This window comes from Haliotis rufescens, unplaced genomic scaffold (genome assembly GCF_023055435.1).
Source record: "Haliotis rufescens isolate VD_foot unplaced genomic scaffold, xgHalRufe1.0.p SCAF_5, whole genome shotgun sequence".
Classification (NCBI taxonomy): domain Eukaryota; kingdom Metazoa; phylum Mollusca; class Gastropoda; order Lepetellida; family Haliotidae; genus Haliotis; species Haliotis rufescens.
The window spans coordinates 24,841,484-24,857,963 of NW_025964223.1; the positions used below are offsets into that span (position 1 = coordinate 24,841,484).

The following is a 16,480-nucleotide window of genomic DNA, read 5'->3' on the forward strand; positions in this document are numbered from 1 at the left end:
TCCAAAGTAAGTAAGTAAGTAAGTGAGGACATCCCATTACAGGTCATGTCAGAACGACCTGTCGCGAACTGTGACCGACTAAGGAAAAAACTAACAGGAAGTCGACATTAGCCACAAAGAAAGCAGCTTTCTTAAGCATTGCGTCACTTGTTTCAAATTGGCGACTTCCATTCCAGACTATGTTTTAAAAAGTATTTTGAATCAGTTATACTGTCCGTAACAGTAGTTTTGTGTTAAACTTTAGAGGTTGCATGATAAGAAGCATATTCCGGTAACAATGTAACACAACAATATCATTTTTTCTTTTCCCTTTTTTATTACATGTTTGAATGGTTATCTATCGTGTAGTTGTCCAATTTTCGATCACGAACGTTGATACTACCCAATTTTGTTTATCCGCCATACTCGTTAATCCGACATAATCATATGCAACCGACAATGTAGGATTAACGGGACATGACTGTATATGATTGCTGATAAACCAAATGATTTGTTTCGGACTTTTTGAGATGGGTGAGAGAGTAATTAAGGTCTATCTCTGGCTTCACCATCTGACAGGGAGGAGAAGACGGTAAGGTGTTATCATAATTAGATCTATTTTAGCTGCAGAGATGTGTGGTTGAATTCTGATTCCATAGCAATACAAGATAAAAATGAGCTATAGATCGCCAGTAACTGAAGGTAGATCACCATACTGAGGACCATGGGGACTTACAGTACTCCAGCTTCCTGCACGGACCCCAGCCGGATTTACATCTTCCCTTCAGGTGTTAGCGATTATTGACAAATTAAGCCAAATCAGACAATAATTTTACAGTACTTTAACCCCCGTCAAGAGCACAGCCAATAACAATCTCAGTTCACAATTAAACACTACCAATTTAAGAAACAACTATGTACATCACAATTTATTAATAAGTTCAATTTCTTTAAAAAAGTTAATAATTAAATGAGGACTACTACTATTAAAAAGAGATGGTGAAATAATTATCCTTCGTGATGGCAAAATCTATACAGTCAAGCAGGACATGATTCTCTCATCACAAGGGATACAAAATGGAGGACCCTCACCTTTCAACAAATATTCATGGGTATATCTTGAATGGCCAATACGACACCGTCGTATAATGACCTCTTCAAATCTGGACTGACAGCCCAAGTAGGTGTAACGTATATTTGGTTTATTTTCATTCTTGTTTGTTTGTTTGCTGTTTAACGCCGCACTCAGCAATATTCCAGCTATATGACGGCGGTCTGTAAATAATCCAGTAATTGGGATCGATGACATGCATCAACCAAGTCAGCGAGCCTGACCACCCGATCCCGTTAGTCGCCTTTTACGACAAGCAAAGTCGCTTTTTACGGCAAGCATGGGTTGCTGAAGACCTATTCTACCCCGGAATTTTCACGGGTCTTTTAATTTCATGTAATTTATTAATACCTACTTGGGTGTCCCACCTCATTTGCATCAGATCACGGATGTAAGATCTAACTAAAGGTTTATAATCAGTGTATGGGATAAGAAGTGGTGTCACAGATTTGTTGACAGCATCAGCCAATGTGTTATCAGTGATACCAACTTGGCTTGGTAACCAACAAAAGACGATGTCTATTGGCCAGTCGCAAGATCATTATATAACTCAAGAATTTCAATTAAAAATGGATGTTTACATGAAATATTATTAATAGCCTAAAGGCACGAAAGTGAATCTGAAAAATAATGAATTCTTTATGTTCGGATTTGTTCTTGATATATTTTAGCGCTGTTAATATTGCTGAGTGCGGCGGTAAACAACAAACAAACATGATATACTAGTTGATTAGTGTCAGATTTTATAAAACGTGTGAGGGAAATGTCTACTTCCGGCCTTACCAACTGCCAGGGAGAAGAGGTCAAATGTCGGTATGGAGAGATAATATCCAGATCTAAATTTGAAGCATTAATATGAGATGGGAGCCGAGTTCCAAGTGGAGGAACCAGCTTTGGTTTCTTCTGAAACAGTTCGTCGAAGAGGGGATTAAAAACGGAGTCATAAGCAGGATTGAAACGTATTTTAGTTATATACTGGAGTGACAATTTAAAACGGCTTGATCAGCCTCGACATAGACATAAGTCTTATTCCTTGATGGTGGATTGGATCCAGGTTTTTTAAAATTACTCTTGCACGCTCCAGCATACACAATGGAGCCAGAGTCCAGCTTAGAGCGAATTAGAGATCTATATAAGTGAAGAAGGGTTGTCTGATCCCCTCCCCACTTTGAATTTGAGACGACTTTCAATAAATCAAGGGCCTTCAGGCATTTAGTCTTTAAATATTTGATATGTGGCAAAAACGTTCGCAAAACACGTTCGCAATCGGCTGTCTGTAAGGGCATGATGATCGCTAGTCTGGCTAGTATCAAAATATTTGGAAACATAGACTTGTGATGGAGATGTATCAACTTCCAAAGTGTCTTGAAATTGTCCAATGGATACATTTCATTCATGACAACTTGTTTGACAAGATCCCATTCCCCAAGAGTGGCCTGCTTGTCAATCTGGGCCTTACTGAGATGCCGACTGGAACCTGTGAGGTCTGAACCATAATGATTGATGAGTGTTTCTATTGCCTTTCTTCCATACAAGTCAAGCTGGTCCTTGGATAGGAATGATATACTCCTCATGCCCATGACACTGAAGGCAGTTGCACACAGATGTGCTGTTACTTGGAAATCTCTTGTTGACTCTGTCCTGAAGCCCAGTAAGAAACTTATGTCGGATAGCTTCTGCATCTTTGACATCATAGTTTGAAAGCTTTTCACCCCAGTACGTCACAGTGGCAACTTTCTTCTCCTTATCACTGTTCACTCTGAGTTTGTCCTTCAGCAACAGCTGATAGTAGCTTTTACCATTGATTGCTGTTTTCACACTTGCCAAACAGCCATCAATTGCAGGTTGGACACAGGAGATGTCTAAATCCACTTTCCGGAAGACAAGTTCTGTGAACTTTGGGATAACATCCATCATCACATGTAGTATGAACACAAACTTATAGTCTGTGAGATTTTGTAGTTCCTTCTCTGCTGAAGTAGGCTTCTCTTTCTGTTTGGAGTACTTGACCAAAGATCTCCAAGTCCTATACACTGTGTTGAGAGCATTGTACAATGCAAAGCACCTGATTTCATGAACTTCTTTAACCTTGATCTGGGGATCATCAAGTAATTCCTGCATCTGACTCAACTCTGCATGCTGATTTCTTAAAGTAATAAAATAAGTCCACCAGATTTTTCTGAAATGTCTTTCCAACATAAGCCACATCATCAGCTGCCTTAGATGTGTATAAGTTGAGGCGATGAGCCAAACAGTGGATATTAATGCAATGTGGGCTTTCCTTTCTTATAAGAGTAGCCACTCCTCCCTTGCTGCCAGTCATGACAGAGGCGCCGTCCGATCCGAAGGCATATATGTCACTAACTTCCAGGCGCCGAGAATTCAAGAATTATTTCAAATGATCATAGATGATCTCAGCAGTTGCACATTCACTCTTCATTCCAACATTTCCAAGAAAGTGGGTTTCTTGTTCAAGATCGTCTGACACAATCCGTCCATACACAACAAGCTTTTTGGTTATGTTAATATATGTTCTCTCATCTATCAAGACAGATGTGAAAACACCCTCTTTCAATTTTGAGTATATGTCCTCTTCAATAAGTTCAGCAAATGTATCCTGAAATTCATCAGCCGTTTCTCTTGATGCATATGTTGCATTTTTCCTGCAGCTAATGCCTGAATACTGTCACATCCCTGAAGCTTCATGAGTGATAACAAAGAAGGGTATTTCATTGTAGCCACAACTTCTTTGCATAACAAATAAACACAACGCATGGCAGAAATAATACTTGCAGTTTTCTGAGAAATGGCAGTATCTGCTGCTACAGATTTTTTTTCTTTAATTACTGATTTTTCAGAGCATTCTGATGATCCGGTAGCTTGACATGTCTTGCTAACGTAGACGACCGATAGTTTCTACATGACATTGAAGTCATCGAATTTTTTTAATTGCCTTCCATAAAGTTCACACGTCATAATGCAAGTTTCATCATCAAATGCCAGCCAGTCGTATTTCTTAAGCCATTCAGTTCTAAACTTGTGAACAAACTTTCTCTTACTGTCACTGTTTGGTTTGTTACCCACACTGTCACTATCGCTATCAGAACTATCCACGATGTTGTCCACCATGTGTTCCGAAGGAGGAGGCACAATTTCATTCACACTGACCAATGTTGACCGATCAGACGGCGTTTTTGTGAAAAGTCAGTAATTCTACGCTTCTTTGGCACTGACATGTTCGCGTTTACGCGGTACAAAAACTGTACATCAACATACAAAGAATCCTAATTCCAAGTGTCAAAACGACTGCCCTCATACCGATTCCACCTAGCGGGAAACATTAACCAATCAAATTAATCGTAATTATGCTTCATTTGATTCCGTTGCACATCCGATCAGTTCCAAAAGCAAATAGAAGCGACCTCTAGCGAATTCCAAGAAGTGCACTATTTTTAGCTTCGGTTTTCCCCATCTTTCACTTACCAGTTGTGTCACTTTCAGCTTCCACTGGCGATGTCAAGCGGCATTCGATATCCAGCCCAGCATTTGACAATAAAACTTTGCATTTCGTCCGAAATAACTGTTCCAATAACTATTTCCAAACATAAACATAATTTGTATCGGTTTTCCTTGAATAAAGTTGAATATTTTCTGCAAATATAGTTGCAATGACCCTCGCCTCGATCCAGATTGTCAAGCCAGCTGACACAGTAAAACAATCAACATCCGTGAGTAGAGAGCCGGAAGTTCCGGGAAGCATTTGCATATTGCACATGTGACTTAACATGTGATAACCGGTGAAGCTGAAATCAATTCCTGTTGATTTTACAGTTGTATTAACAACTGTTGGAGACGGTGTGTGTAAGTGAATGTTGAATAAACACGCTGAATGTGAAGCAAACATAAGCCTAGTTAGTTACAACATAGTTAATTGGCGATTAAATTACTCACCACTGTCTCTTATGTTATTACATCATAAATGAATTATATTTTACTGGCACCAATCTGGTGTCGCACCGTGTAAACAAAAAATGGTCACGTGTGCTGGAGTTACGCACGGGACCAATCATCGTAGAAAAAAACAACACAAGATAAATATAAATTTTTATTGCAAATATAAGGTTTGTGTGCGCACTTGTGATGTGCATCATTCTAGGTCGCTTTATACACGGAGTATATAGGCGGATTTTGAAGGCGTGTACAGGGGGTCGTCTTATACGTGGGGTCGCTTTATACACAGCGATATACGGTATCCAAGAACAGCTGATTTTCGAAAGTTTAACAGACTGATACGCACGGTAATGTCAAAAATGCGCCATCGGTGTAATTTTTGCGTACCAAGTGGCGCACCATTATTTTTATTTTGCGCCAGTGTCATATATAATGCGTCATTTACGCAATTACGCACACTAGATGCAACACTGACGCCGCACTAAGCAATATTCCAGCTATATGACTTTGGCCTGTAACTAATTGAGTCTGGACCAGACAATCCAGTGATTGATATCATGGAGCATCGATCTACGCACTTTGGATACGATGACATGCATCAACCAAATCAGCGAGCCTGACCACCCGATCCCCTTAGTCGCCTCTTACGACAAGCATTATCGCCTTTTACGGCAAGCATGGGTTGCTGAAGACCTGTTCTATCTTCATGAGTCTCACCATTATGTACTTGATGCAGTGTTGAATCTTTTATACATCAGACCCGTGAAGATTCCGGGGTACAATTGGTCTTCAGCAACCAATACTTGTCGTAAAAGGCGACTATGCGTGTCGTGTTTCACTTTAAGAACATTTGACACTTTAATATCAACCTTGATGATCAGTTTTTGCCACGTTTCATCTTTTTAATATGTCTCAAAGTATGTTTACAGTGTTTGGACAAATAAGGTTTCTCATATATCTATCCATGGTGACGTTTATTTTGCGATTCAGTATATTTAAATCAGGTAAGATTGATCAAATGTCCAATGTTTACAAACACCGATAATATGAAATATCAATACCCATAGAGAGTGCCTGTTCCAAACAGAAACGAAATAAAGTGATAAAAGAAGGTTCCATAGTCAAACTACAAATCGGGCACTTCTGTGATCTAAATTGTCATGGTCTTTTGAAATCGTTCGTTCGTTCTTTGTTGTTTAACACCGCACTCAGCAAAATTATATCTATATGACGGCGGTCTGTAAATAATCGAGTCTGGACCAGACAATCCAGTGATTGACATCTTTGACATCGATCCTCGCATTTGGGATACGATGACATGCATCAAACAAGTCAGCGAGCTTGACCACGAATTAGACCTGTATCTGTATTGTACCGATTACAAAGATATCTAAAAAGAAGGCTAGAAATGACCTTTCAACTTGTGACAAGATGACCAATGTTGTGGTCGCTAAAAAGCGTGATTTCCGGATCTGTTTTCCAATAAGCAATTATGTTTTGAAGATGGAAACTAAAACATTATAAATGAAAAAAATATAAATCTAACTCTAAGCCATAGGTGCAAATATGAATTGTTGCATCAAGTGTCTTGTTCCTCATGTGACACACTCACGTACTTGCATGTCCCTATATAAGTGCATTAATTTTGAACCCGACGTTAAACGCCATTTCATCTCACAGTCGATCATACAAATCCGGCCCTTCTGTCACCTAAGAAACGGTGTCTTTTAAAACTGAATAAAACAACAGGATCAGTAATATATCGGTGATATGTAAATATGTACCAGTATTTTAAAAACCAAGACTCATGAACTTGTGTCAAGGTGGTCTGTTAAAGACAAGTGTCGTGGTCTTCCTTTTCGGCAAGAAGTGTGATATCCGGATCTGTATTCGCTTCCCCATAAGCCATTCTGAATATGAAAATAAATATGAAAACTATTAACTAATAAATGTATATGAATAAGTTTAATTCTAACTGAAACAGCCATAGGAACAAACTTAACTGTTACATTAGGTGCCTTCTTCCTCTTATTATCCAACATCCCCTTAATTATTTTAATTGCCTCTCATTTCATCTTAATCTGAAAATATGAATACAAATGTAACACAACCACGATGCCGTGAGTTTATGAGCACTCTTGGTGTCAAGATTCATATTTCATAACATATCACAACTCATGCAGAAAGGCATTCTGTTGTCTGCTCCACTAAAGTCAGCACATCATTTCTTCTGACCGTCTGTTTCTATTGAAACCGAGCATAGAGATGAGAAACACAAATGTTTGGAGTCATTTATGTATGGGTGAGTGAGTGAGTTTGATTTACGCAGCTTTTAGCTATGTTCCAGCAATATCACGGCGGGGACACCAGAAATGGGCTTCACACATTGTACCCATGTTGGGAATCGAGCCCGGGTCTTCGGCGTGACGAGCGAACGCTTTAACCACTAGGCTACCCGACCGCCCCATTTATGTATGAATTGATAACTCACGTTCCGAGTTTCTCTGCTTCCTGAATTGTTTCTGGAAGCCTCTTGTTGAATGTTTCTGGGAGGAGTAGACAAAGGAGTCCGGCCAGGGTGGTCATGCTCCCGAATATCAGCATAGGCAGGATCTGACTGTATCTGCCACTGATATGCATTGTCTGAAACAGGAAAAGATCTTCATTGGGAAAATAAGACAAATCATTAAGACCACAGCAAACAGGAAGAAGTTGAGGCAGACGTTGCCAGAGAGGGTGGCGACGTTCATGCTGAGGCCAAAGAAACCCAGACGACAAAGTTTGTGATAAAAAATATGTTTTCCTCCTTCATTTAGAGAATTGTGTTTGCAGCAACAAGAATCCCTTTTTCATTTGAAAATGTATCACTCACCAGATCATTGATATATGGTGACGAGATACTACCAGCTCTAGAGAAAACTGAGCATAGCCCCGTGCCGAAATTCCTTGTTGTCGTCGGTAGTAATTCTGCTGTGAAGACGTAGACGGTGACGAAGGCCGCGGATACGCAACCATTGCCAAGACAGGCCAGCACTGTGATGATCCATGTGTTAGCTGGGGTAAAACCATAAAGAATCACACTTATTCATTGCAGCAATTTAGGAAATACTTCAGTTATGACCACATCAATCGCCATCTCTCCCTATCTTTATTTGAGTTAATCATTAACTTGCCCCCATCCTGAGCTGACCTTAAACGGTCAACCTTAATAATAATGCATAGTGACAGGATGAACACTGAACATGTATGTATTGGAACTTCATCAGTGTATTAGATATTAGGATCTGTCAGTTTAAGATGTTCATCAGTGAACTCCATCACTTGATGTTGTTATTAAAATAACGAGAAAACAAGTTGGAAAGAAAAACACAATAACTCTTACGCGTTTTCGTGACAAAGAAGGGAATGAAAGTAGAAAAGCACGCAGCTCCTGCCATCAACATAGTCGCACACAACAGCTTCCTCCGACCAATCCGGCTGATGAAGAGCATACAGAGAGCATATGAACATGCTTCTACCACAGAAAACAGGAAGTAATTGAGGTAGACGTTGCCAGAGAGGTTGGTGACGTTCATGCTGAGGCCAAAGAAACCCATTCCGATTGCCAACCTGTGTTTAACAAATGTGAAATTTATTATCCATTTAATATTTTATTTGAAAATTTGTAAAAGACATGTAACAACTACATCGAAGTTATTCCTCCTTAATGTACATACGTTGTCCTGATCATAGATAACTAGTCATCATTAAAGATAAATCAATTTGTGCATCTGTATGACATGAGAGAAACATGCAGAATAGTGAAATTTGAAGAATATTAGCCTTTAGACATGACTTCAGATGGACTTTGTTGGATGCGTCGTCTACTTACTTCGTTTTGCAATTGCTCATAAGATGTTTCTTGTTGTGAGCACAGTTGCTAATTGCATTCGCGTTGCAGAATAAAAATAACAGTTTCAACAATCGCTCTTAAAGGGCAAGTAAATTCAAACAGAATAAAATATTGCGATTTTGTTGCGAATATCAATTTTACAAGATACATTTGAATGCCACCGCTCGAAATAATTGGTTGGCGTCACTCATTGCTCAGTGACCTTTATTGTGCCTCGCGGTGTTGTATGGTGGTCGGACAACTTCTTTGGGAACATTTCAAATGAATGGAAGTTTGACGTCAGGTCTTAATCAGGATCTTGTAGCCGGTAAAACCCAAATGCCAACCCCTCTTAGAATTGTGAATAAACTGTAAATCAACCTGAGCATTTGCCACAGTGGAATACTGTTGTCTGCATTTCCTTTAATAGCCCAAATCATACTGAATGAATCATATTTTCACTAACTCATAGATATATACTCAACAAAAGTTCCCGTGACACCAATATTTTAGTGTATGTTTCAAACAAGTAAAGTTTGTTTTTCAAAATTGTAGTACATGTATGGACAAAAAAACGCAACTGCTACAGAAAAGCATGCAAAAATTGACTTTTATGCAAGCCCCATGCATTTCACTACCCAAGAATCGGTATAAAAACATGTGCGTTAACGGGATTCCAAATGCATTGTTTAGCATCGTGCTGACAACAACCACTCAGAAAAACAACACTATTACGCAATTATTTAACATTACGAAATGCCATGCCTGTCCGAAAATGAGCGTCTGCGAGCCATTGGTATGCTTGAAGCAGGATCGAGTCAACTTGATGTTGAAGGACAATTTAACGTCCACAGAAACACCATTTGGTGTTTGTGGCAACGTTGGCAACAGACGAATGCAGTCGGAGACCATCCTCGGAGTGGCAGGCCACGCGTAACCAATAATCGACAAGAGAACTGGATTCGAACAACACACCTACGAAATGGATTCCAGCCAGCAACAGTGACTGCAAGAAGCATCCCTGGCCTTCGACGAATATCTTCACAAACCGTACGTCGTCGCCTCAGATGTGCAGGGATTGTCGCCAGGAGACCTACCATACGTCCCATTTTGACAGGAAACAACCGTCAAGCACGTCTACAGTGGTGCAGATAGCGTCTACGCTGGACGGCCATGCAGTGGGGACAAGTTCTATTCACTGACGAGTCTCATTTTCACCTCAGCCACAGCGATGGACGGATTCGAGTTTACCGACATCGAGGTGAACGTTACGTCAATCATTGTGTCATGGAAGAAGATCGGTTCGGGGGCGGCAGCGTTATGGTATGGGGTGGGATTACAGCAAGACAGAGGACCCGTTTGATAGTGGTAGAGGGAAATGTCAATGGACAGCGCTACCGCGACGAGATCATCAGAGTCGTCATGGCCCAGGCATTACCTTTCAACATGACAACGCCCGGCCTCATATTGTTCGACTAGTTCAGGATTCTCTTCAACAAAACAACGTGAATGTCATCCCCTGGCCGGCTCGCTCCCCTGATCTCTCACCAATCGAGCACATGTGGGATGAGATGGATCGGCGCCTTCGACGTCAACCACGTGTTCCACAGACACTCCAGGAACTTCGAAACATGCCCCAGCAGATATGGACAGATATCCAACAGGACTTTGTGCGACGCCTGGTCGATTCCATGAGACGAAGATGTGTTGCTTGCATCGCAACCAGGGGTGGACACACACGCTATTGATTTGTAAATTGACATTTTGGCATGTTCATGTTTTTTTTATGAAATCACGCATTTTCTGAAGTCAGTATGGCAAATAAACCATTTGAACACTTACAGGAGTTTTTTATCTGTTGCAAAACGAAATTGATTCAGATTTGGTAAAAAACATAACTTTGCATTAAATCTTATTCAATGTCACGGGAACTTTTGTTGTTCAGTATACATATTTAAAGTTATTTTACAAAAAAAGAAACTGTCCCAGAAAATTCCTTAGGAAAATAGCTGTGCTTCATCAACCACATAAATCCGCCTGCCTAGAACACGATGAAATAAATACAGTGAGTATTGTGAAATATGAAGGTCATGTGATTGTGACACAACAGTGCCAAAACATCCTGTCTGTAAACATTGTGGCGTCATAATAGTTATTAAAGTTACATCAAAGTTACCAGCTTCGTTTCAAATATTTTCATGGTAAGTTTTAAGGTTGAGTCATATGTCATGTTTGCTCTGACCTTTGATGTCTTCGGTGAAGAGGTGTTTGCAAGTGATTAGCTTGGAAGGTATGGCAGCCAGTACTTATAAGATAGGTAATAGGTAATGGACATTGGGCAAATTCAGCGCTAATTAGTGTATAGTGTTGGTTCCATTGTCTATTGTTAATCACCTATCAGCGCATCATCTGTCGGCTTCCCTTGTTAGTTTCTACCCTTTGTTTGTTTCCACCTTTTGTTATCTTATTTTGTTGTCCTTACATGTACATATATATGCTCTCTGCCTCATGGCATTCATTCACCCGATAAAGGAATAAGCATGTGCTCCGAAACGTTGTGTTCCTCATAATAAAAAAGTTGACATCCATGTATTCTCTTCCTTGAATCGCATAAGATTGCATATCCACATCAGCCAAATATAGTATGATTAATAGATTAGTACAGCTAGCACTATATACATGTATACTGAACCAAATTAAAAACTTCACAATCCTAAAATTTTAACATTTTGACCAGTTATCATTGTGGGCCCTTATTGTGTATTTAAACAGTAATGGCCACGTATTGTCTTCAGATAACACCCGTTTTTGTGCAGGTGAATCGATCAAAATCATGTGCACAGCACTATAGTGGCAAAAGTGGTTTTTCACGTGCAACTGGTCGCGTGGCCATAATACCGCACGTGTTTTCAGCCATACTTGTTAGGAGTCGTTAACAAAAAAAGACAAACACAAGAAAACAAAAGTCTTTACGGCCATTTGTCATGCCACGCCTTTCAAATGTGCAACGTGAACGTGCCATCGGCATGTTGCAGACGGGAACGTCCGTAGCTGAAGTCGCAAGGACGATGGGTTGTAGTCGACGGACTGTTTATGATTTACAGACGCGTCTACAGCAAACGGGTACCACCGCTGATCGCCCTCGGCCAGGTCGACCACGTTTGACGTTACATGCAGAGGATCGTCAGATTGTCTTACATCACCTCCGTAACCGATTTTTGACGGCTACATCAACCAGAAATGAACTGTTTAGGGGTAGACTGAGTGCGCAAACTGTTCGAAACCGTCTGAGAACTGCTCACCTTCAAGCACGACGGCCATACTGCGGGCCGATTTTGACTCAATTACACAGACGTCAACGTCAATTGTGGGCACAGCCTCACTTACGATCGACTCAGAGGAATTGAAATCAAGTCGTCTTCAGTGATGAATCCCGATTTAGTCTTCGATTTGCTGATGGTAGGGCGAGGGTGTGGAGGCGCCGTCATGAACGTTACGCCCAGTCTTGTGTACAGGAAGTTGACAGATTTCGAGGCGGAAGGGTCATGGTGTGGGGTGCTTTCTGTGGCAATGCACGTTCCAGGCTTCTTGTCATCCGTGGCAACCTCAACACTGCTGCTTACCGCGACCAGGTACTGGCACCACAACTTCTGCCTTTTATTGCAGCACATGGACCCGGTTTGATCTTCCAACACGACAATGCCAGACCCCAAACAGCAATTTTGACAAGGAATTTCCTTCAGAATGCGGGAGTCAACGTCATGGACTGGCCGTCAAGGTCTCCCGACCTCAATCCCATCGAACACATCTGGGATGCTCTTGGCAGAAGTCTGCGCACTCTCCAGAACCAACCACAGAATTTGCAAGATCTTGGCACCATTTTGCAGCAACAATGGCGTCGTCTTCCCAATCATGTGTTCACAAGCATCACAAGGTCCATTCGGAGGCGTTGTGTGGCAGTTGTCAACGCACATGGTGGCCATACACGCTACTGAACTTGTGTGCCATCAGATTCTCGTGCTTGTGACTTATGATTTAAACTGTTGATGTTATTACCGAATACCGTAGGTGCTTGGAACAAATTATGGTTACCACCGTTAATTAAAATCCTTCTTTGGACATTAATGATTAAAAATTACCTTCTCTGATACATTTGTCCGTTGTATATCATATATGGGATTACTTTTAAAAATGTGAAGTTTTTAATTTGACTGAGTTTATTAACAATTGTTGAGGTACTGTGTTTTAGAACGTAATCACGTCTTACCAGTTACAACAAATTACAACCATCCTCTTCAGCATTATAGGGGATCTAAACAGCTCCCAGAAGCGCTCACGTTGTTCATCGTTACAGATAGCATTATCTACTGTGGCATCAGGGATTTCAACTTTGTTGCATTTGGCAATTTTCAACATTGTTGTCTTTGCAGCTTTGTTCCTGCATTTGGTAATTTGCCATCTTGGGGACTCCGGGAGAAAACTGAAACCATTTGTAGACACCATCTAGGCTTTATTGAAATATATCTCTCAGCAAATTATAACTGTTTTGTTTTTTGCCAAAACGGTTAAATACAAATTGTTCCAACTCTGAACTCTAGCAAGCAAAATGAGAAACTCAACAAACAAAAGTGACAGAACATAAAATGTCAAAGTAAACTTGGGGAGATTGTCCATGATAATGAGATTGATCTAGAAAAATGTTAAATTACACTCACTACAAATAGACGAAGATGATACCAGGAATACTGATGGCGAGCTGCCTAGTCTTCCAGTCTCTCACCATGTAGGCCACGAGAGCCAGAATCATGTTCCCAGCACTCCAGAAGAGACTCATTGCTACTCCTGTGATCATTCTCTTTGACGGGCCGACTATCTCCATGCCTGTGGTGACAAGACGTTATGTGGATTCCTCTAGTTAACACAGGTTTCTTCTGAGCATGGCATAGCCACACACTACAATAAACAACCGATGAACTTGTTCTTGAACAGATGCAAACATTAGTTGATTTACATTATTAAAAGGCAAAGCATATTTAACCATATATGCTTTATCAAGACAATGCTTATAGCATATTCCACAAGAAAACGTAAACTGATTTTACGTTATATGCAAAACGTCTAACAATACATCAGATGTTTTGTAGGATCTATTATTCTGTGTACAGTTTAGTGTGTGTTATTAGCCATTTCGCGTATGACATTTAGCATTAGTTCCTTATGTATGCGATTAAGTTTTTGTTTTAGGCACACTCAGCAATATTCCAGCTATATGACTTCGGCCTGTAACTAATTGAGTCTGGACCAGACAATCCAGTGATTGATTTCATGAGCATCGATCTACGCACTTTGGATACGATGACATGCATCAACCAAATCAGCGAGCCTGACCACCCGAACCCGTTAGTCACCTCTTACGACAAGCCCAGTCGTCTCTTAGGACAAGTATGGGTTGCTGAAGACCTATTCTAACCTGAATCTTCCCGGGTGCTTAATGTATACTGATTTGTTGAACCGTTTATACATATCCCCAAAAGCAAACTACATGTGACTGAACCAAGCCAGATGCCTACAAAATGAACGAAATTTTGATTGATGTAGATTATTGTCAGTGAACGGAACAGATCACAGATAAAATAGAGGATGTGTCTTCCGTACTTACTGTATATAAAACAAGATAGGAATTGCGCGTTGAATGTTCCAATCACAAGGAACACACATGCCAGGAGAAGATAGAAGTTGGTGACCCAGTTGAGACAGATGCTGAAGAAAACAGCACTGAACATTGCAACCAGCATCATTGTCCGTCGCCCAAACCTAGAAAATATATTTTTATGAAATACCCTCAAATTTAAAGCTACTATTTATATGTATGTGTCGGGAATGTTGGCTCAGCTTTTATTCACAACTACCAAGGGGCTCATAATTTTCGGTTTAAACTGGACACAGGGGCAGTCTGGTAGCCTGGTGGTTAAAGCGCTCGCTCGTCACGCCGAAGACCATGGCTCGATTCCCGACATGGGTACAATGTGTGAAACCCATTTCTTTTGTCCCCCGCCGTGATATTGCTGGAATATTGCTAAAAGCGGCAGAAATGTGCTTCACACATTGTATCCATGTGGGGAATCGAACCCGAAAGCTTTCCGTGTCCACTTAGGAAAAACATCTGACTCCTTCATCTCTGACTCCACGGACTTCTGCTCCAAACTCAAGAACATCACCGATCAAGATCAGATCATAAGTTACGACGTAGTAGACCTCTTAACCCACGTACCCATTGATGACACTCTGCAAATTCTCCGCCGTCGCATAACTGAAACTCCTCTTGAAACTAGCCTATCCATTGAATCTATCATCGCCCTCAACACCGCCTGGTGGGGGCGGGGGGTGGGTACGATTAACAGATACACGGCCAAGCCATGGGATCCCCACTCTCACCACATCACCCATCCAATCTATAGGAAAGTCCATCCCACACCCAGATCTGCTACCATTAAACCCGAATCAGCGCCCATCCGCATCGCCATCCGGTTCATAGGAAACGCCTCCAACATCATCAGCCGCCTCCTCAAACAGCAAGCCAATATTGACACCAACTTCACCAGCCCCAACTCCCTTAAGACCCTGCTAAGAGCAAACGGCAGGAACACAACCAAACCCCTAGAGCCTAAATTGTAGTTTACAAAATTGGCTGCAACTGTGGATAATCCTACGGTAGGTGAAACGTCAACTCCAGAATCAAAGAGCACAAAGCCTCAACCGATCTCGGAGCTCATCAGCAACTGTCCTATTAACAACATCAACTGCGACAACGTCCAAATCCTCTCCAACAACCTCCATGATTTCACGAAAAGAAAACTAACAGAAGCAGTCCACATTCGCCGCCACTAGCCATCAATCAACAGAGATCAAGGCTATTTCATCCCATCCGCCTGCTATGAACTCATTAAGCAATAATCACCCCACCTATGTATACTTATCCTGTTTAGTTGGCTTCCTGTCTTATTGGCTTCCTCCTATGTGTTCTCTGTCCATTGTGTTGTGACAGTATTATTTTTCTGTTCTTACCACGTACCCTATGTTATCCCACTCATGTATGCAATTGTTGTTACTGTTAATCCCCTACTGTTAATCCTCCACCTACTTTTCATATTCTGTACTCTGTCCCTCATTCAGTCGCCTTTACAGTATTAAAGATGTCGTTATCCATAAAATTGTGTCTACTTTATAAATGTATTACAAGACACCCAATAAAGATGATAAAATAATACTAATTAATGAAAATTATTAAGATACATTGTAAAAGATGGAGGATCGACGCCATGTATACCCCCGTATTAAACCGATGCTAGTTTGGATAATACTTTCGCGTTTACTGATACTGAAAAGGCTGAAGTTCTTAAAAGATTATTTTGTTTCTGTAAGTAATCTTTAGGCTAATAACCACCCTTTACCTCCCTTTGATCAGGCTTGTGAATCCTGCCTAACTGATATCACCATACAAGAACAAGAAATTAGTGACCTGATCAAATCTTTACAAAGTGACAAATCCAGTGGTCCTGATAGCATTA

The 16,480-nt window shown here is 40.8% G+C and overlaps 1 protein-coding gene across 1 annotated transcript in view; it reads right to left on the reverse strand.

Moving 5' to 3' along the window:
* Window positions 1-5,933: 5,933 nt before the first annotated feature.
* The window catches only part of LOC124111200 (organic cation transporter protein-like), an 84,267-nt gene continuing 73,720 nt past the window's right edge, over window positions 5,934-16,480 (reverse strand). Inside the window, exons 9-10 of the mRNA XM_046470838.2 lie at window positions 7,533-7,684; window positions 5,934-6,951 (exon numbers count right to left, since the gene is read on the reverse strand). Coding sequence (XP_046326794.2) covers window positions 6,873-6,951; window positions 7,533-7,684 — 231 coding nt within the window. The 3' untranslated portion in view covers window positions 5,934-6,872. The remainder of the gene's footprint in view (window positions 6,952-7,532; window positions 7,685-16,480) is intronic.